This window comes from Hibiscus syriacus, unplaced genomic scaffold (assembly GCF_006381635.1).
Source record: "Hibiscus syriacus cultivar Baekdansim isolate YM2019G1 unplaced genomic scaffold, ASM638163v2 tig00110934_pilon, whole genome shotgun sequence".
Taxonomy (NCBI): domain Eukaryota; kingdom Viridiplantae; phylum Streptophyta; class Magnoliopsida; order Malvales; family Malvaceae; genus Hibiscus; species Hibiscus syriacus.
Window position 1 is genome coordinate 92806 of NW_024062920.1, and position 23000 is coordinate 115805.

General features: G+C 34.5%; 1 protein-coding gene and 1 pseudogene across 1 annotated transcript; both read right to left on the reverse strand.

The window, feature by feature from the left end:
- Nucleotides 1–7308: 7308 nt before the first annotated feature.
- Nucleotides 7309–8158, reverse strand: LOC120147260 (dof zinc finger protein DOF1.4-like). The gene has a single exon (XM_039160683.1). The coding sequence runs from the start codon at nt 8050–8052 to the stop codon at nt 7312–7314; it is 741 nt and encodes a 246-aa protein (XP_039016614.1). The 5' UTR covers nt 8053–8158; the 3' UTR covers nt 7309–7311.
- Nucleotides 8159–13732: 5574 nt separating this feature from the next.
- LOC120147259 lies at nt 13733–19976 on the reverse strand (annotated as a pseudogene).
- Nucleotides 19977–23000: the final 3024 nt, after the last annotated feature.

The window sequence follows — 23000 nt, forward strand, 5'->3', positions numbered from 1 at the left end:
CAAAATCAACCCTGTACCGTACCGCGGGGGCTGCGCCCCCACACCCCCAACCCACATAATTCGTAACCCCACAACGAGACTTTTTATGAGCCATACATAACAAATCTCCACCTTGGCGAATATCCTGCCCCTTGGAAACTTCAATGTGGGTTGGGTTACCTTGCTTCTTTAACAACTCGAAACATTCAACAAGTCCAAGCAATGCTTGAACTTGTCTGTCGTAACTGGCTTGGTGAACATATCAGCGGCATTCTCATCAGTATGTACCTTCTGAAACAAAACCTCTCCAGATGCAACCAACTCTCTGATCTTGTGGAACCTTACATCAATATGTTTAGTTCTAGCACGATACACCTGATTCTTAGCCAAGTGAATAGCACTTTGATTATCACAAAGCAACTGAACTCCACCTTGTTGAACACCCAACTCCTTCACTAAACCAGTAAGCCATAAAGCTTCTTTTGCAGCTTCAGCCGCTGCCATGTATTCAGTTTCAGTTGTAGATAGTGCCACGACAGATTGAACAGTAGACTTCCAGCAAATAGGCCCTCCACCAAGAGTAAACACATACCCTGTCGTAGATCTTCTATTATCCAAGTCACCTGCATAATCTGAATCCACATATCCTACAACCAAAGGATTATCCCGCTGACTCCCAAAAACAATTCCATGTCCCACAGTACCCTTTAAGTACCGAAAGATCCACTTGACTGCATCCCAATGTTGCTTACCAGGTTTAGACATGTACTTACAACTTGACTAACAGCATGAGCTAAATCAGGACGAGTACATACCATCGCATACATCAAGCAGCCAACAGCATTAGAATACGGAACCTTTGCCATATTTTCAGCTTCCTTATCTGTCTTAGGGCACTGTTCTGATGAGAGCTTAAAGTGATTCGCCAATGGAGTGCTAACTGGTTTCGCGCTGCTCATCGCAAACCTTTCTAGCATTTTCTCAACATAACCCCGTTGAGATAGCCGCAGTTTCCTTGAGTCTCTGTCCCTGCAAATTTCCATTCCAAGAATTTTCTTTGCAGCACCTAAATCTTTCATATCAAATTCCCGACTCAATAAAGTTTTCAAACCGATAACATCATCCATGTTCTTCGCAGCAATCAACATATCATCAACATACAGTAATAGAAAAATAAAAGAACCATCATCAAGGCTCTTAACATAGACACAACAATCATACTCACATCAGTTGTAGCCAATCTTGATCATATAGGAGTCAAACCGTTTATACCACTGTCTCGGAGACTGTTTTAACCCGTACAAAGATTTCTTCAATCTGCAAACTAAATGCTCGTTTCCAGGTTGAGTGAAACCTTCAGGTTGCCACATGTAGATCTGCTCCTCTAAATCACCATGCAAAAAAGCAGTTTTAACATCCATCTGCTCTAAATGCAAATCCCAACTAGCCACCAATGCAAGTACTGCTCGGATTGAAGTGTGCCTGACCACAGGAGAAAAGATTTCATCATAATCAACTCCTTTCTGCTGTGAAAAACCCTTCGCTACCAAACGAGCCTTGAACTTCTCCCCCTCTTTTTCTGTTACTACTGGTTTCTTCTTATACACCCATTTGCAACCAATCGGCTTCTTACCCTCAGGAAGGGGAACTAACTCCCATGTGCGATTGTGATTCAAAGACTCCATCTCCTCAACCATGGCTGCCATCCACTTGTCGTTTTCCTGACTAGTAACGGCATCATGAAAAGTAACTGGTTCATCACTGCTAACAGTAAGTGCAAAAGATACCAAGTCTTCAAAACCCAATCTGTTCGGAGGCTTTATATTCGTCCGTCTCACCCTGTCTCTGGCGAGACTATAATCCTGCAAATCATCCGTAGTGGAACCACCAGAAGTCGGTTGAGAAGTTTCTGGTTTCTCAACTGGAAACTGCTCGAAATCTACCACTGTCGTGTCTTGCTTCTGCTGCAACATAGACTGTTCATAAAAAACGACATCTCTACTAATCACAACTTTCTTCGCAACTGGATCCTAGAACTTGAATCCTTTGACACCTTTCTTGTAACCCAGAAAAATGCACTCCTTCGATTTTGCATCAAGTTTGGATCTCTCATCAGCAGGTACATGCACATAAGCAGGACAACCAAAAATCCGTAAGTTATCAAAACTAACATCATGACCAGTCCATACCTCTTCTGCAACTTTCCCAGCCAGCGATGCCCTTGGCGATCTGTTGATAAGGTAACACGCCATGTTAACAGCCTCAGCCAGAAGTGTTTGGGAAGCCCCGCATTCAACCGCAAACATCTGGCTCTTTCATTCAACGACCTGTTCATTCGTTCTGCAACACCATTCTGTTGTGGTGTCTTGCGCACTGTAAAATGCCTCTGAATCCCATGCTCCTTACAGAATTGTAGGAACTGTGAATCTGTGTACTCCGTACCATTGTCAGACCGCAAACACTTGATTTTTCGTCCTGTTTGGTTTTCTACCTCAGCTTTCCACAGCTTGAACTTCTCAAAAACTTCAGATTTCTGTTTCAAAAAATACACCCAAACTTTCCGTGAAAAATCATCAATAAAAGTAACATAGTACCTAGATCCACCCAAAGACGATGTCGTGGAAGGCCCCCATACATCAGAATGCATATAATCAAGAATCCCTTGAGTTGTGTGCTTCGCAGTCTTGAAACGGACTTTAGTCTGTTTACCAAGAACACAATACTTGCAAAAATCGAGCTTACAGCTTTTGACACCATGCAACAAGTTTCTCTTGTGTAATTCTGCCATACCACGTTCACTAAGATGAGCAAGGCGCATATGCCACAATTTTGTCGTATCATCACAGGACTCAACAGAGTGAACTCCACCTGCAACGGTACTCCCTAACAATCTGTAGATATTCCCTGCAGTCATCTTGCCTTTCATCACAGTCAATGCTCCTTTAACAATCCTAATGGTTTCCCTATCCTCGTCAGCCTTAGGGATAAAACCATTCTTGTGCAAAGTGCCCAAGGAAATCAAATTCTTCTTCAAGTCTGGGATATGTCGAACACCACTCAACGTCCGAACGGAGCCATCGTGCATCTTAATTCTGACATCATCAATACCAACAATATTGCAACATCGATCATCACCCAAATAAACCGAACCAGAATTAACCGGCCTGTACGTCGAAAACCATTCCCTATTTGGCGTGATGTGATAAGAACATTCAGAATCAAGAATCCAAGCATCCGTCAATTGTGTCGTTAAAATAGAAAGCATATCACCCTCACTGCAATCAGAAGTATCATCCTCGACCACGTTCACAGACTTGGATGAGTCATCACGCTTTTCATCAGTCTGCTTTTTCAACTTCGGACAGTCTCGCTTCATATGTCCCGCCTCCTTGCACTTGTAACAGTGAATCGTCTTCTTATCCCTGGATTTGGATCTGGAATTCCGCTTCCCGGACCCTGCCTTCTCTGGCTTCCGTCCACGATCTCGATTACCCTTGACATATAAGCTATCGGCTTGAGAGCTTTCCCCTGCATTCTGCTTCCGCTGGTTGTGAGCCAACAAGGCTGCAGTAATCTCCTCAACGTTGATAGTCTCTTTCCCATATGTAAGAGTAGTCACCATGTGTTCGTAAGAGGAAGGCAACGAACACAACAGAATCATCGCTCTGTCTTCATCCTCAATTTTCACATCAAGCCGAGCCAGATCAGAAACGATTTGATTGAAGACATTCACGTGTTGCGCCAAATCGTGATCGTCCTGCATCTTCAGCCCATACAACCGCTGCTTCAGATACAGTTTTGTCGTTAAGGATTTGGACATAAACTGACTTTCCAACTTCCTCCAAATTTCGTCTGGAGACGATAGATGCATGACGTGATACATGACCTCGTCCGCCAAGCATAATCGTATGGTTCCTGCCGCTCGCTGCTGCAATTCTTCCCAATCTTCCTCATCCACCGACGCCGGCTTTGTAGGTCGCAAAGCCTTCAAGATCCCTTGCTGCGCCAATAGATCCTTCACCCTCGTTTGCCATAATCCGAAGTTACCCTGACCATCGAATTTCGCGACTTCGAATTTTGCTCCTGACATCTGATACCAATTGTTGACGAAAACGGGTAAAGAAAACGAAAGAACACGAGAATTTTACGAGGTTCGGCAATGTGCTTACGTCCTCAGTGCCTAGGCGGCGCTAGAATTTTATTCAATGATATTTTAGGTCTAGGTTACATCTCTATTTATAATAGAAAACCCTGGTACATAATTACAAAATCAACCCTGTACCGTACCGCGGGGGCTGCGCCCCCACACCCCCAACCCACATAATTCATAACCCCACAACGAGACTTTTTATGAGCCATACATAACAAAATGATTAAGAATATTTGAACATACTACATTCTATTCACCTCCTACTCAAAAAGAATAAAGTTTTTAATTGAATCATATTCATCTTCAATTAAGAAAAAAAGTAGTGGAGTGTTTTTTAAAAAAAAATTAACCATTGGTATCCGATCTATTGATCAACTAATCCAGATCGGTATTGCAGAGGCGAGGGTGACACTCTCAATCTAGTTTGCTCCATTTGCAAAGGTCAATGTTTGAACCTCCTACATTGCTTAAGGAATCTAGTGTCTAATTTCACTAAACCAACTACTTGTTAGTAGAATAGCGGTGTATTAAATAGTTGTAGGAATTCTCTTATCCACTTTAAAAGGATTGTACCTCATAATTATTTTTGTCTTTAGCATGACTTGCACCACGATACTTGATAAATTAGACTTTTTATCCCAAGTGTTTCTTATCAAATTGGTAATAATACAAATGCAATATAGCACAATCAAAGACCACAACCTCCAAAGCTTCTCCCTTTTTTAAGCAATCTTTAAACGATCAAGTGAGGTCGTAAATATAGAAAGAATCACCCTCATTCTTCAATTGTCAATCTCCATTTTCAATTGAGAGCTCCAACAGCGATCCCAAACTTATAAGGATCGAGTAAAATCTCCAAAAATCTTTTAAATATGTTTTAGTTTGAACAAAAATTGCTAACTTCATCTTTGCAATGTATTTTTCATAAGTGAGGAGTGATCACTACCTCTAATCACTACACATCATTTCTTTTGAATGGCTCCACATATGATATATATCATGATAAGCCAACTGTTTCTTGATAATGTATATCATGAATTGCTTGTCCAGCTTAGTTGGTAGAGCACAAGGTTAAGGAACTTTGTGGTCGTGAGATCGAGTCTCATGGTGGGCAATTCATAATTGGAGGTCTCCCACGGAACAACATGGCGTTGAGGGCAGCCTACTATCCTACCTCCCTCTTATCCCATTACATATGAGAATAGGGTCAGCTAATTTTTTTTTCCATTATACAATTCACAAAATATAATTAATATCAATTTATGCGAAAGAAAAAAAGAAGATCATGAATATCCTACAAAAGTAATATATTCATGATAATATCATAAAACAAAATCCACATATAAACTTAAATTTTAGTTATTTTATATGTTAGATTTCGATCATACTACCTTAGTGGAATGACTAATAATAATATAATTATTTGTAAAAAATTAATCTATCGAATTGATTATAATAATTCTGAATCAAGCCTCCCTATCTGACGATTCCTTGGGCTAACGATGGAATTGTACAGCCCAAATTGCTCAGATCCTTTCACTAAAGTTTAGGGAAAATAAATTATGTTTATATCAGTCCTTATTTTTGACATCTGAATCAATATGTATTAATAAAATTGATATCAATTTTATTCCCTGAAAATAATCCTATCATTTTAATTATTATATCGACTCAAATTCTAATTAGTAATTAAATTGGATCTTGTTGTAATTTTAGTGGTTGATGATTATTTGATAATTAAGCTTATTTAGATACAAATTCTTCCATAAGAATTTATGGTGATCAAATATTTGTATATATGAAAAGAGAGTTTGTCTTAGCCTTTAGAATAACAGAGAATATTATTTTAGAAACATGTAATTCTTTTATAATCTTTGTAACTTTTAAGGGTTTATATTGCATATATGAGTTTTGTAGGATATTAGAAAAGTATTTTGGGATACAATGAGTTTTAGTATATATATATACTGGATTTTGATATATCTTATATATCATGTCTTTGTATTATTTGTGATCTTTACTTTCATAGATTATTGTTTCAATCATCTATGAAGGTAAGCAACGTCGAACTATGTTAAAATTCATATTTTACATGTATCTTATTTACGTTGATCATTTGTTTAAGGGAGTGGATGCTATGGAACAAATTAGGGAACAAAGGCCGGAAAGTATGGCCCCAATGTGCACATGCTATAGATTTGATGTGAGAGAGAATTAGAACATAGCATGTTGGGTTTACTAATAAACATGAATGGAACCCCACACTTTAGACCGACCAATACTATTTTACAACCAAAATGATGTGGGGACAAGGCAAAAGAGAATTATTCTCAACAAGTGGTCTTAAATTATAAAGAAATGAATCCATGCAAATATTACTACTAATACATATTTGGATATCCAAAAACATATTATGCATATCCATAAGAATCTTTCCACCACATTCTGTTTGCCATTTATAGCTGGAACAGACCCCATTCTAAACTCTTCGCATATATATGGATCATTTCTTTTTGTATAAAAAAAATACAATCAATTTTAGAATATTGTCATTTTTTTTATAAGGACACATGAACTAATCTTAATTCTATACGTTTCTCAAGTTTTTATTTTTATTTTACTACAATAATTATCTTATATATAGCATTATCGTTAATTTTTCCATGAAAATAATATTTTATAATTAATTAATTAAATGATATTTACAAATTATTTACAAAAATGATATTCATCTCAATCCTAAACATAAATCACCTTCCACTCAAAAGTGCGATTGATTCTTTTAATTAGTGTTTCACATAGGATAAAAGCACGTCTAGTCAACTACGTCTTATACAAAGAGCAGTTGATTAGATGCACCTTCAATTTTTATGATCAAACTCTTAGTGTCATTTTCATAATAATTTTTTATTATTTTAATTAATTAAATATATATTATTTTTGTTAAAAGAAATTATTATTATCTAACGTCGATTAGGAGAATGATAAGCGCGATAGAGAAATAAAATTTTATTTTATTTCTAATAAATAAAAAATTTAGAAATCTACAAATAAAATTAAAATGATTATATATATCACATTTGTTTAAATTTCAGATTTTTAACACTCATCATCATTTTAAATTCTCAATATATTAAGAGACATCAAAATAATGTAGGCATTATATATAAAAAGTTCCCTTCTCATGGTTTGATGATCTGAGAATCATCCCATTGAATGTTTAAATCTGTAGAGACAAGCTCATCAATATCATCCCAATCCCAGTAGCAATTCGCCATTTCAATGCCACTGCTCGAAATAGGTTCTTGCCATGTCTGTGAATAAGTGCCACTTATGACGGGCACGATGATGGTTTGATCCGGATCCATTGTTTCCCCACTGTAATTATAGATACTCGAAGATTGAAATGAGGTCGATACTGCAGACGGAGATTTCTCAGAAGAACTCGAACTCGAAAATGGAAACTGTAAGCCTTGAGACATGGTAGAAGAATACAAGAAAACCCCATTGAACGAAGATGATGAACGAAGCTGATCACGGTCCTGCGGTTGAACTGCGATAAAGTTATCGAGCCTACTGATAAGACCGGAGGCGGCGGACGTCTTGATCCGCTTGTTTTTGCGGCCACCACCGACGGGAACGTTGCGAAGAGTGCCGCCTTTAGTCCAATGTCTTTTACAAGTCTTGCAGAAGTACCTAGGTTGTGACTTGTTATAGTTGTTGTAATAACAAAACTTGGTGTTGGAAGAATCACATCTCGGACAGTTCAATGGCGGCTCTGATTCAGGCTGCTGGTTTTGTTCACGCCGCCTCTTCATCGACGACGCTTTCGTTAGCCCTGTCGTTTGAGCAGCCTGCAACAAGGAGTGACCCTGGTTCCATCCGACGCCATCGCTAGAAACCTGCTTAGAACTCAGTCCCATATCTAAGAAGCTCTCGGTTAGAAGAACGAAGTGTTCAAATCAAACTGAACAAAAACCAGTGATGATCATAAGTTTTCTTCCTTATAAGCATAACAGTGATGCTTTTTTAAACAAACTGGGTAAGGAAATTCCCTGGAAAATGACGAGAAATTAAGAATGAATTAATTTGTGTGTATGGCTATCCAAAGAATTTTATAGTGCAAATAGAAAAAGAAGATGGGCCATGGAGAAGGTTCCTTAGGCGTGAAGGTGGTGGTAATGGTGGGTTGGTGACACGTGGAAAGGGGTGGACCGTTGATAGTGGAGTGAAGTGATTGAATGTGGTGTGAAGAGAGAGGTGATGTTATACTAAGTTAACTGTTAAATTAACGAAGCAGTTACATGCACGTGTTGCCTCGGCCATATATGTGAAAATGATGGATCAAATTTTGCTAAGTTATCGCTATCCCATTCCTTCAAGTAATTTCCCTTGTTTTTCCAAAACAAAATGCGTGTAGAAATATATATATATATATATATAACTTTGATAGTTTTACGTATACTAGGATCGTTATATAAGTAAAAATAGATGGTTTAAATTAACTTTTTGTCTTCTAGTGAATGTATTCTCTTTTTTATTGTTAAAATATATTATTTATTTTCATTCATCTAACGATCTTAAATCAATGTAAAATTACAAATCAGTGTAAAAATGACTTAATTATACATAAAATGCACTCTAACTCACCCCCAAACTATACCAAGACTTATGATGCCTAAGGAACAATCCAACCCTAGATAAGCACCAATTCGACATGTAAGGACCTCTTTACCTCAATATAGTTACTAAGGAATGATCGTGCACAACAACCCCTAAGCAACTATAAATTCATCATATCATGTCAAGATTGATTATCTAGTTAAGACGTTCAAAAGAGTTAGCATGTCACCTAGATTACTAAAGATACTCAAAATTAAGAGTTTGTAACACCCTTAAGGTAATCTGAACATGCTATCAATGTTACCTAATCAAATTTATCAAGTTATAGGTCCTTAGGGACCGTTACAATTTTCTCAAAACTAACTGTACCAATTTTCTCATGCTTAAATATCAATACTACCTGGATGTGATGTAGAAGTTCCTCGCATGATTTTAAATTGGGTTGTAGTCTTTATAAAGATAATTAAATGTATGTTTGTGAGAGGTCCGAATTTACAAATTGCGAGCCGTATAATATTGTGTGATACCATTAATTCGGGATCAACTCTCAAACCGAACAAACAATATTACAATTTAAATTTAGGTTTTTTAAATATCTTATCGTATATCAAAATGATAATCTTGAAATGTCTCATTAAGTAAAAATTTACAACAAATTAGGATAAGGGTGACAATATAAAATTAGAGATAAATATCAAACTATCGCATAAAATAAATATTAATTTAATCTTATAAATTCGACAATCCTAAAGAATATTTCAGGTGCAAATCGACCCATGAATAATTTTAGTATAATTCAAATAGTAAAAGAAAATCTTATCATTTATCTCTCGATTATTAAGTATAAGATGACTCTAATTAAATTCTTTCCTATTTATTTTTATTTTTCGTTTAAAAAAGGGATAAATCCTATAGAGATAAATAATTTAATTTGAAGCAAAATATAGGTAATTTAATAAAATTTAACTAAAAACGTGCGAGAGAGAAATAGGTAAAAGAGAGAACACTTCTTTAATAAACAACAAATTTTACGCTAATAATAATAAATTAATCAAATGATACGAATAAATTTGTCTATAGTAAACATTCATTGCTACACTCCATGGAAAACTATATATAAAACAATGATTCGTGCAAGTGGAACAAAAATATTGGACCATGAAAGCCACGTGCGAATATATATATAATTAAAATTGAAGAGATTTTATAAAATAAACAAATAATTTTATTTATTAAATTATATTAATCTAATAATTTTAAATTAGTATAATTGTTTTTATACTGTATATCTGGCCCGGATCCTACTCTTATATTTATAATGAAAACATTTGTTACATGTATATATATACATTTAAATACATTAATTTGGAGAGAGAGAAACATTATAAATGTTCATTTTTTTAAATACTCGATTATAACTTTTAATTAGAGTAACAGTTAACCAACAATTAGTTGGTTTAGAATGATAATTAATTATATCTCTTAAATAATATTAATAGTTTAAATTTTAATATTGTGAATGTAATAAATTAAATTATGAGGGTCGTTCTCATAATGAATCTTTGTAATATCTAATTTAATTTAATTAGTAAATAAATCAAATATCAATAATTAATTATTTGAAATGAAAGCTCAATTATCCTACGGTCAATGGCGCTCGAATATGAGACCTTTAGAGATAACAACCATCATCTCAATCACTGAGATTGTTTGGTTCGTGCAATCGAGCTTAGACTTAAATATTTAAGGAATGAATATTTTTATATTCCTTCTTGGCATGCGTCTGATCATCATAGGCGACGGATGTCTCAATTGGTGGACCACCATGAAAACTTGGGTGTCTCATGAATATGGTGGTTTTGGTCCAATTTTGTAGAGAATGAATGCACTTAAAATATTCACCGGAAAAACAAAATGGAAAACAAAGATGCTGAAGCGTGATTGAACAGTGACCCATCAACAGTCATGTTGGATCATATTAACAAACAAGTTTAACACGTAGCCTTATAGGGAGGGGAGGACCAAAGTTTTGACCTAATCCCATGAAATTTTGTTGGTTGTATCGTAATGTTTAAATCAATAAATCATAGTGTCCTGTACCGGGAAGCAGTTGGAAAGTGACGAAGGATCGAGAATGTATCATGAAATTCATATCCAAATAATTACTTATTATATTAAAATATAAGATTATATTATCTGAATCTAGAAAGATGATAATAATAATGCATGAATGATTAACTATCTAGGTTCGAGAATCGATTATTAGATGTGTCTGAAAAGTATATATGTGTATTATCAATAAACTATAAATAATTTTGAATATATATTACATTATAATCATTCTAGACGATTAAAAAAATATTTATTTTTATAGAAGCCGCTAGTTTGATTAAAAAAATGAAATATCTAAAATTACAATAAAATGTTACAATCATAATCGTAAAGTAAACATGTAATTATGATATTTTTAAAATGGTGAACACAAAAACTAGCTACTTGAGATCATACCATGACCATACAAGGAAAAGATTAAAAATCTAACCAAAATACTCTAACAAAATATAGATACAAACAAATCTGACTGCATCAACAAACGAATCTCAAAAGGAGATCAAACTAATGAAAGATCACATTGATAAAATCACAAATCAGAGACTAACGACGTGATAAAACTATCCACGAACAAAAATTGTATATCCATATCCAATATGATGGTTCAAAAATAGAAAAATCAATAAAAGTATAAATAAGTGTCATTTTAATCAATTAAATCGTTGTCAAATTCAACTCTATAAAGGGATATACGAAAAGATAAACTAAACGACTGAAAAAAGAAAAAAAAAACATTTTATTTATAAATGATTGGAAACCATTTTCCATTCAAAATTTTCAAAGCGAATTCGTTACATTAAAGACATTGTCAACCGATGGGATCAAAAAGGCCAAGGTTTCTACGTTGGACGGCAGAAATGACCAAATTATAAAATAAAGGACTAAGAAAATGGATGTCCCTTGTTCCCATATGTAATGGGGTAAAGGGGAGGTAAGATAGTAGGTTGCCTCCAACACCATGTTGAGAGTAGCTTCCGTAGAAGACCTCCGAATTATGAAATTTCTTCCGTGGGACTCGATCTCACGACCTCAACGTTAAGAACCTTGTGCTCTACCAACTGAACTGGATAGTCATCTCAAATAAAGGACTAAGAAGTCACTCTCTAATTTATGTATGTTCGAATAAGAACCGAACAATACTCTTTTAATCACTAAGATCATTCCACGTGTTCAGATTATAGAGTATTGTTGTTAATCTTTGTTAATTTAGATATCAAAAGTAAGTTTAAATATGATGCTAGATTTATTCATAACAAGTCATTAAATTATAAATAATTTAAATTGATTTTCAGTTAATTAATTTTGATTGCATAACCCTAATACCTTCCGGCTCTGAGGACCATAATTGCAAGATTGCTTAAGTGAATTAAATTGTATAATTTTTGTAGTCTACAACAATTATTAAAAAAGTTTAAAACCCTTGTCTTCATCTGCATCTGTAGGGGTTGAAACAATTACGATAAATTAGACATCTGAAAAGAAATTTTAAGTTGAACCTCAGTGTTATCCTTTAAACACAAAATTCTCCCAAGTTTTTATCCATTTCAAAATTAGGGTTTTAGAGTAGCCTTTCAAATCAGCAAATGTATCTCATCCAAAATCCATATAGTTGCTTTCAATATAGTTTTCGAATTAAGTTTTAATTTTTTATTTTAAATTAGAATTGAATTTTAATTTTCGATTTTGAATTCCAATCTGAGTTTGGTTGTTTTATGTTTTACAACCTTAGCTTTCAATGGTGGTTGGTGAATAAAAGGAATGAGTATGTGTCACTAGGTGATCAAAACTCGACTAGCTTATATTGATTTTGAGTTATAATTTCATAAATTTTACTTGACTGAATTAATTTTGATTTATAATTTTATAAACTCGACTCGACTCAAATTTTTTTAAAATTAAACTTGAGTTATAAAATATAACTAAATAACTCGAAATTTTTAGTAATTAGTAAATTATTTTTCGAGTTTGAGTAGAGTCTGTCAAATCTATATATATATATATCACATATAAAAAATATGGAAAAAATATATATGAATTGTGTATTATTATAAAAAAAAATATTTAAATTTGAATCAAATGGTATTATAATATTATACATATTTACAATTAATTTTAAATAAAAACTCAAATAAAAGGAATCTAATTAACTTAACTCAAATTTTATAAATTTAACTCGATAAAAAAATCAAATCAAATTTAAATAAAATAAAATTCATCCAACTTAAATAACTCTTAATTTATTAACTTAGCGAACACTCACCCATATGTGTCACGCTCAAATCAGTGTTAAATAATACTGTTTCAGTCTTGTCTATAAAACTTGATGACACAATGGGGAAGAAGATGAAGATATTTAATGGTTGACAATACAAATACAAGTAAAATTGGTGATCATGATGACGAGGATCCACTTTAGAATCTTGGCATAGTCAAATCAATTCCCTTTACTGCCTAAATTAAGAGACCTATACAAACAAAGGAAAAGACAGTCCAAACATCAGGTAAGATTTACTATTCTTAATTCAACTTAAAAAACTTCGAATTTATTCAAGAAACCTCGAATCAAATTGATGTTTTATGAAATCAAGCTCGAGCAATCAATCAGTATATCTATTATTAAACTAAGACGTCGCTATTAGAAATTAGAAGAACAACGATTTAGGCGCAGTCCACAATGAAGATTTCAACCTCTTAACTCAGCCATCTCAGATAAGATAAAAAGAAAATAACAGCATTTAACACTCAATTCTACAGATGCCCTCAACAAGTTACAGGATAGGATTATCGGTTTCTGCTCGGCAAAACTCCCAGCCGCCAAAACACATTGGGAGCTATAGTAAATATGGTAGTGCCAGTAGGGATTATAGATGATTGACATCTATCTTCATATATATTAAGGCTACTACAGCATACAGGTTGATATGGGAAACCAATTCAGTACATCTAGCACAAATATGGACCTCATTCACCTTCACCTTCACACCGAAATCAGAATCTTCGTCTACTTAGAATTTGAAATCCTTTTTCTTTGATTTCCCTTCTTTCTCTTGCATCTTACGCTTCCTTTTCTTCTCATTCTGCATCAGAATACATGGAATTAACAATCAACGTGGCATGAAAACTACACATCAAACCATATAATCCATTGCAACCCACCATCCCACGTTAAAAATTAACGTTTGACACAAATCAACTCCAAAAATATCAAGTATCTTTAAGAAACAAACATATTATCCATTTAAGATAGTTTGTAGGAAATACTGTTGAAAATATTTATTTATATTTAATAATAAAAACATCGTAATATATGTATCAAGTGCATCATCGGAGCTAAGTTCATTTAGGCCTAAGTAATCCAAGATAGTCATACATAAAGACATTAAGAGATGTCATAATGACAGAGAAGGTTGAAGAGATAGAAATACCAACTTTTATTGTTTGTACTTTGGTCAGGAATCAGTAGGATAGTGAGAGTCAGACAAAAATCATGTGAGACATTTTCTAAACCACCTCATTCTACTTTTTATTATTCTTCATGTCCGTTTTACGGTACAGGTTTGGGGTTTGGGGCTGCCCCTTCCTACAATGTCGTCTCCAAGGTTCAAACCTGTGTCCTCTCTTAGGAAGAACACTGCCTTACCAATGCACCCAATACTTGTTGGTTCATATTATTATTACTACTATTATTATTACAATTTTAGATAAATTAGGTAACGCCCAAAATTTCATCAAAAAGACTCCAGTAAGCCTTACCTCAGTCACCATATCACTAAAGTCCTCCCGCTGACTTCGTAGCTTCTCCTCCTCCCTAGCTTCTTCATACCTGTGAAATCAGCCAAAGTGAGTCAACTAGATTTTTTAACTTCAGGGACTAGATATACTTAGATGGTACAAGTTATGAGTTCAACTCACTTTGCAGGCAACACATTGTCCATAGCTTCCAACTCCTCTGGCTGTAGACCGACTTCCACCCTGTCAGATTTTTGACCCTTGAGAAGATCAACCTACAATAGAAGAAAATAACCAATTTAGTCACAAAGAGTTCAACTTCAGGCCAAATAAAACATCTGATTTAGGCATTTAACAACATTCCATGGGAGTCGAAACCCCCTTACCACAACCAGTTTTTCTCTGAGTCTGGTGAAATGTCCAGTTACAGCAGGAAAATACTACATAAAAACATTTGTGTATGGCCCAAAAGGGTCTTAAAAAATGGATAAAACGCCAAAAGTAGCAAACTTGGGACAATGTTCTAAATCTAAGAATATCTGTAGTCAAGATAAACAGGGGTAAAGGGACAACAAGATCAAAAAATGAATAGTCATCTCTCTTACCCTTTTGGCTGCCGACTTGTCTTGGGTGCCAGTGCTAACCACATATCTGTTTACAAGAAACAAGTTTCACAATATCAGTCAAAGATTTGAAAGTATAGGAACAAAAACTAAAAACAACAAATTAGATTCTTACGTGTGATTTGTGCCAAGTAAAGTCCCAGGGGCAATCCTCTCTTCTTTTTCTTCAAGCACCTTTAAAGAAACACGACAAGCACGAAGCAGTGAGAAGAAAATCTCATGAATAATAACACTGGAAACAGCAAAGTTTCAAATATAATACTCACTTGGTAAAGAGGCCTCTCGGGCTCCTTCCTTTGCTGTTTACGAAGGTCAATGACATCAGGTGTCTCAACTCCAGTGGGAGTACTGAAGTCAAAGGGGGGAAACATCATCATTGAAATAGTCAATACACCACATACAACATAGAACAATAATGACTATAAATCAGTAAAAACCAGACTGACAAATAACCTGGCCTGATAATTTTGGGCAGTAAACAGATTTCAACTTCAAACAGAAAGAAAATAGTAGAATATTATTACCTTGAGAGACTATCAACAGATTGGATTCCATCCTCCAACTCCTCTTCCTCAAGCTGCTCTTCCTCTTCTTCCTCCTCCTCTTCCTCTTCCTCTTCCTCCAAATCACCCCAATGCTTTGACTTATCAACAGGCTCCTCCTGGATTTTATCATTAGATACAAGTCAATAACATATTGCAAAATTAAAAGATAGGCTCAAGAAATAGAAGTTTAATCCAAACTGTTGAAGCAACCAATACTACTCTTCATTTTAATACAAATGGCACCTGTGTACACAACCCACAGCAAGAAAGGTTTAGAAGAATGTTTCTAGTGGGATATTGCCAGTAAAGTCAGTTGCTTCAAAAAATTTGACAAAAGTTTACACATTGCCATGATGGGTGTAAGATTAAAATCTATTGAAGCTGTTATACCCCTAGAGAGAAAAAATAAAGTTGAGGGTACTTGTGTGGGTCAAGCTTAATGTCAGGATGCTATTTCACCCCAACTAGCTCTTTATTTATTATTTTTTCGTATTTGGTAAAATTTTATCACATGAAGGCAACACCAATAAAGGAACAAAACACAAGCTAAAAGCTAAGTGCTAGCATATTAGTAGAACTCTAAACTAGAATATCCAAAATCAAAAATTCATTAAAAACTTGGAAGTACCTCATAGTTAGGCTGATCTTGCTGATGGACTCCAAATACATCTCCATACAATGGTCGTCCATACTATCGACGATAAGTTGGAAAAGGCAAGAAAGTTAAATAAAGAGATACACTAAAAGGATAACATCGTCTAAAGATAGCTTTCAAGCTTACTAGAAAACATAGAACACATAAATTTTCTAAGAGGTTTACCTCATCTACCGGAGGTTTGCCCCAACCACCAGGGTGATAACCAAAGCTTGCTCCAGGAGGAATAGGTGCATTAAGGCCTGGTATTTTCAAATGTGGGTATGATGGTGGAGGGCCATACCTCTGAAAGAAAAAATTGCCAGTTAATAACACCAACAATACTGAGATTTCAGATGCAAAAATAAACAGAGGACATTAACCAAATTAACCTGCATATTGATAAGCCATGGGGGTGGAGCACCCTCTGGCATACCAAGAGTTTCTTTTAACTCATGTGATAGAGAGCCTGGCTTCATCTCCCTCAACTTTACCTGTATTCGAAACAAATAATGTTAATTTAAGACAATGGACAAAACTACCGAATGATATCATCAGACATTAATCATTCAAGATTAACCATAAAAGTGCCAGTATCATTTGATTCAGGTATAAAATAGCCAGTTGTGGATCAATCTTATCCAAAGGTTGATTGTTTCCGCAAAAAAGAAGTTACCAGGGCACAGAAGACTACATACAAGTATAATAGTGTGATCTCTCAAGCACTTATTCCACAAAAATGTTCACTGAGAAATCCAGTTTCAGTAACCCAAAAGTTTTACGTAACAAGTTCTTAATTCACAAGTTTAAATTAAGCTACACTCATTTCAACTACTTGAAATTTTCAGTAACCAAAAAACCATCCTGTCCTCCTTAGTGTCCAGTGTATGATCCTAGTATCATTTGCAAAATCTAAAGTACAATGTCATTTGACAATGTCCCTATAGTCTTCAGAATTCAACATAAATCATATTAAATTAATTGACACATTCATTATATTGAATAAGTATAAAGGGCGGCCTATTAACATGTAGAAATGGCAGAAGAGTACCTCAAATTCCTTCCCTTCATAATAGAGATCCCCGTGAGTTGTCAGCTTTGGCTTTGTCTGATATTTAAAGAATGCATCATGAAGAACCTGAAAACAGAAGCCAGAACTTCATTAGCTCTACGAGCAAGACAATATAATTTCAGAAAGGAATACATGATTATGAGTAACCTTCCATGAAAGCTAAAAATGGATTGAAACAAAAATCTCCAAAATAAAAGAAAGAATCAATGAACCAAGAAACTAACAAACCTGATAGTCAATATCCATTTTCCCCATCTTTGGCTGCATACGCTCACGTTGCTTTTGCTTCAACTTCTTACTGTCCTCTTTTTCAATATAAGCCTACATGAGAAAAAGATTGGCAGATAACATGAGTGAATTATTCAGTTAAAATAAAGAATGTCATTATCCATTCACAATCAATTAGTTACTTGAAAGCAATATATAGATTTTCCTGACTTAAACAGCAAGACACTACACAACTGCAATTATAATGAAGTAAATTTACCTGTCTGATTTTCTCTATTCCTGTTGCAGCGATGAAATCAGGAAGCTGAAAAGGTTGCTTCTCAATACCGCGCTTCCCCTGCAAAAATTATCCACAAGATGATGAGAAACAGAAGTTCAAATAAAAATAAATATTAATAATATGTAGGAAGCTTCTGCATCCCATTCAGGTCACTTAAAAATAAATCTTAGATGGATCTAGCCCCAGCATTTAACACAATGGAAAGGCATCTGAAAATCCAAAATAGATTTAATTAGAACCTTAATATTGAACAAATATCCCCCAACATCTAGCATGCAAACTATGGTACTCCATGTAAACATTATTAAATATCTATATCCCAACCGAAAAGGCAGTCATATTAAAAGAGAAATCAATCATGAGTCCTTTCTTCAAAACACCTATAAAGCCCAGGCTCCAAGGTTGTCACAGCTGTTCCCCTGCAAGAATTACATATATACATATAAGAGAAGCCTTATCGACTTGATCTTCCCTCATTGTCTTCCTAATTCCCTCACTTAAGATTATGCTCACCAACCAGGAACACATATTTGACCCATATTAATAGTCATAGATCCAAGAAGTCACTAACCTGCAAATATTTCCTTTTCTGAGACCAGTGCCTTGGCACAAGAACAGTATTTCGATATGCCTTCAAAAACACCAGCAACTTAGGATCTGCAGCAGTTGCATCCCAAACCTGACAAAATAATCATTTTTATCACATGAACTATCGAATTATAAACACATACGTAAACACTGTTGTCCATTCGCTTGCAATATTCCAACAGCATTGCATGACAATATCCATATGACAAGTCTGTGGCACAATGTTGGACTATAAATGTGTTTTAACACTGGTTTACGAACAAACAACACAGGATATCAACTGACTGTAAAAACAAACAAACATCAAATAGAGGAAAACAAACCTCTACAACATCAGGCCTTGAGCAAATCTGTTTTAATTCAGCAATTTTCATCCGCCTTGTAGCTGTCAACAATAACAATATGAGTATTTTCACTCTTCAGTCTCACCAAAATCAACTAAATATGATAATATCAAAAATATTTGAAAATAAAATGAGAAACCAAAAAACAAAAACCTTCTTCTTCTTATTTGATAAGCCGCCTTTCTCTTTCTGTTGATTATCCCGTTCCTCCTCATCTGAATCAGAATCAGCCTTCTTCTTAGCATCTGCATCTTGAGCAGACTCGTCCTTCTTATCTGCCTCCTGAATAAATAGAATTACAAGTTTTTTTAAGAGAACTACAATTAAATTAAGAATTTAATGGATCATATCTAACTGAATATCATTTTACCTCAGAACCAGCAGTTTCCCAGAAGCTGAACTTTTCGAAAACCTTCCTAAATTCCTCATCAACACCATCATCCAACTTAGATTTTTCAGGAACGTACTCAATTACAACTTGTTCCATCACCTACAGTTCCAAACAAAAGAAAATTATATAAGATTGAACAAATGTAAATTAATTAAAAGTGCACCATGCGAACTATTTTAGAAAGAAAAAAATCTCAATTCCATTCCAACTAAAGAAAATAACAGCCCTTGCATCACTATCGAAAATTATATCATACGCGAAAACATGCAAATACAAACGATATTCACTAAAAACATAGAAAACTCAAAAAATAAAACGGTCAGATACCTGGTGATGATTGGAGTTCTCCTTCGCTTCATCTTCTCCAGCATCGCTTTCGCCGGCTTCAGAAGCCAAACCGTCTGCGGCGTCATTTTCTTGTTGGAAGGTCTTCTTGTTCTTCTTCTGCTTGCGCCTCCGACGACGTCACTCGCTCTTGCGGGCCTTCTTGGAGGCGGCGGAGGGGTTAGGGTTAGGGTTAGAGTTATCCTTACTTAGATCTCTGTTGTAAGCAACGGTGCCGTTTTGGTTAGGGAGTACCTCGGCGGTCATTCTGTCTGTTTAATCCAACGAACGAATGGAGCCGGGAAGGATTTGGAGGGAGTGGGGAATTGGCGAAGAAGATGGAAGAGAAGCCTCTATGGCTAAATATGGAGACGGTTGCGCACGTGAGAAAATGTTGGGCTTTGATGGGGTTATGGTTGGACAAAAGAGATAAACTGGGTTTTCAAGTTGTCTATTTAATAGGCCTCCTAATGAGCTTTATTACTTTTAAATATGTTCATTGATCAGATTGAATTGTGGTTCAAAATCTTTTAAATAATTGTTCGAAGGTGATGTTATAGATGTAATAATTGTTCTATAAATATATTAACATATATTTATTAAACAAATAAATTAAAAATACAGTTTATATTAAAAAATGTTCATAGATATTTTGTTTCTTAAACTTAGACATTACAGGGACGGATGTAAGATTTTATTTTAGGAAGATAAATTTTTAAAAATTTAGGAGATAAATTTATTAAATTCTAGGAGTAACAAAAACATATTTTGAATATAAAATATATTGAAAAAATCTAAAGTAAACTATAATTTTAAATTTTCAGGGGTCGATTACCCCCTTCGTCCCCTCGATCTATCCTAGTCATAGATACTTAGCTTGTTTTAGGATGAGGCATCATTTAGTTTTTTGGGGGAAACGTTAATGGAAAATGAATGTCATGCAAAAACTGTGACAATTCTGTTTAGAATCGTGCAAGGCATGTTATGAATGTTAATATTTGATTTTTTTTAAATATAAATAACGAACTCTTCTCCTCTAGTTTCATGTCAAAGCTTTTTTTATATAAAAATTACACTTAATGTATCTTAATTAAGAGATTAGTAGTAAATACATTATTTTCTTTAAAAATTATAAATAGGTCACTCAATAAAATTATTGTTATAAATAGGTCACTCAATAAAATTATTGTTATAAATAGGTCATTGTATCGTTGAAATTAAAATGAATATGTATATGATACAATAATAGCAAATGAATAAACTATGTAATTAAATGAACAACTTAATTTAAAATGTTCTTGTTAAACTACTACAAAAATTGGATGAACAAGTTATAAGCAAGATAAAATAGATAATCCTTTTTTCAGGTTTGTTTGATGGGTGTTTATATCAACCCTTTTACGGTTGGTGTCAGGCCTAAAGTCGTCATCTTGTTAGTAGGCTGACAGAGTATACGTATATGGCTGTAAAGTTTTAGGTTCAACTCTATCAAATGTCACTTCAAAGATTGGAGAATTGGAGAGTTGGAGAGTGTGGACTCTCGAGAACGTCCCTAGTGGAGGATGTGTTGTCTCCAAGATCTTTGTAGGCAAAGATTTGATAGTTTCTAAAGGATTTTCTCTGAAGGTATAACATATTATTCCTTTTTAGTCAAGATAATATCGTAAATGACTTGATTTGAGACTTATGGTAGGAAATATAGTGATCATATTTTGATTTTGTTTAATAATGGAGGTATCTCAACACTCTCATTCTTAAGGTAGAAGTGACTCATTTACTTTTTAGAATAACTTGTCTGATGGGCAGAATCACCTTTACATTGGGAAAGGTATCTCGATGCTCACACTCAAGCGGAGGATAATACCCCTCAGTGGGATGGTAAAAGATACCTTAGAGACAACTCATGATTTTGTTGATACGGAGGTAACTTAATAGTTATACAGTTAGTGAGAAGAGACGTCTCTATATTTAGAGGTATCTCAACTCTCTTAACCAAAGAAAATATAATTCAACGTATTTTGGAGAAGTAAAGATAATGAACATAGGTGTCTTTACGCCAATAAAGGGGTAAGAGCATCTCAATGGCTGTGGAAGTAAAAGATAATAGTCCAAAAGACATCTTTAAAGATAATTGGCGGAGGGATGATAGACTACTAAAAACTCAGTTTCAACTACGATAGTGTGCTTGCCATCTCATAAAGTTACAATCAATGCGACTGATCCCTTTACATCTTCCACTTGATGATTTGAAAATCCATAAATGAGTCTACAAGGCTTTAATTGTTCTTGTGACCCTTCCATTTTCTAGAAAGCTTCTCATTGTAGCATTTCCGCTACGCTTTCACTGTCCATCAATATCCTCTTGACAGTGAAATCATCCATACGAAATGAAACTACCAATGGATCATTAGCTGCTTCATCAAGGACTTGATAGGAATTTAAGTCCCCAAAATTAATCTTTCAATCCTCAGTATATCTTAGCCTTTTGATAGTCGTTCCCATTGACTTCATGTTTCGAGGGTGTGATCTCTCGCTGGAGGATCTTGAGGGTTGGGTTCCTCCTATGATCATATATATTAACTCTCTAGAAGGCTAGAGGCCAGATTTGAACGGGTTTTGAAGTGAAGGTCGAAGGCAAGAGCAGGTGTTTTGCTTTTGGGAATTCATCTAGACTTATTCCTTTATGTCAAAAGTGCTCCATGCTCACCACATCATTTGTTGATGAGAACAAATTAGTCATATCGATCGTTGGCGGTCATCCCTTTTGTTTGGGCATAGAGCTGCATTTTCAGTACAAGGACAATCGATAACAGATGGTCGATTCAAGAGAGGATAGGGAATGACGATAGAAGAAGATGAATTTTGTGGGTTCGATAGCAAGAGAACAGATAAAATCCCTTTTTAAGTTTGTTTAATGGGTTTTATACGAACTTTTTAACAGTTGGTGTCAAACCTAAAATCACTTGTTATAAGATTTATAAAAATAGAAAACTTGATCAACAATGAAAAACAAAATATAAGATCTATAAAATAAATCATAGAGTTGTAAAATAGAGTCATTTGTAATCAAATAATTTGACAACGTCAATTAGATCTATATAGATAAAGGTGAATATATAAAACAAAGGACTCATCAAGTAAAAAAATGATGAAAAAGAGAAAAATAGAAATAAAAAGAAAACAGAGGAAAAAAGAGTATGGAAGGAATTGGTAGCAACTCTCATATTATCAACGGCGATAATCGATAAAATTTATTATATAAAAATGTAAGAAAATATTTAATTTAGGGATTTTTTAATCTATTTGATTAATAAACCTAGTCGAACTAATTATTTCGAAATCATGAAATGTTTGTAATAGTCCAATTCATACTGAAAT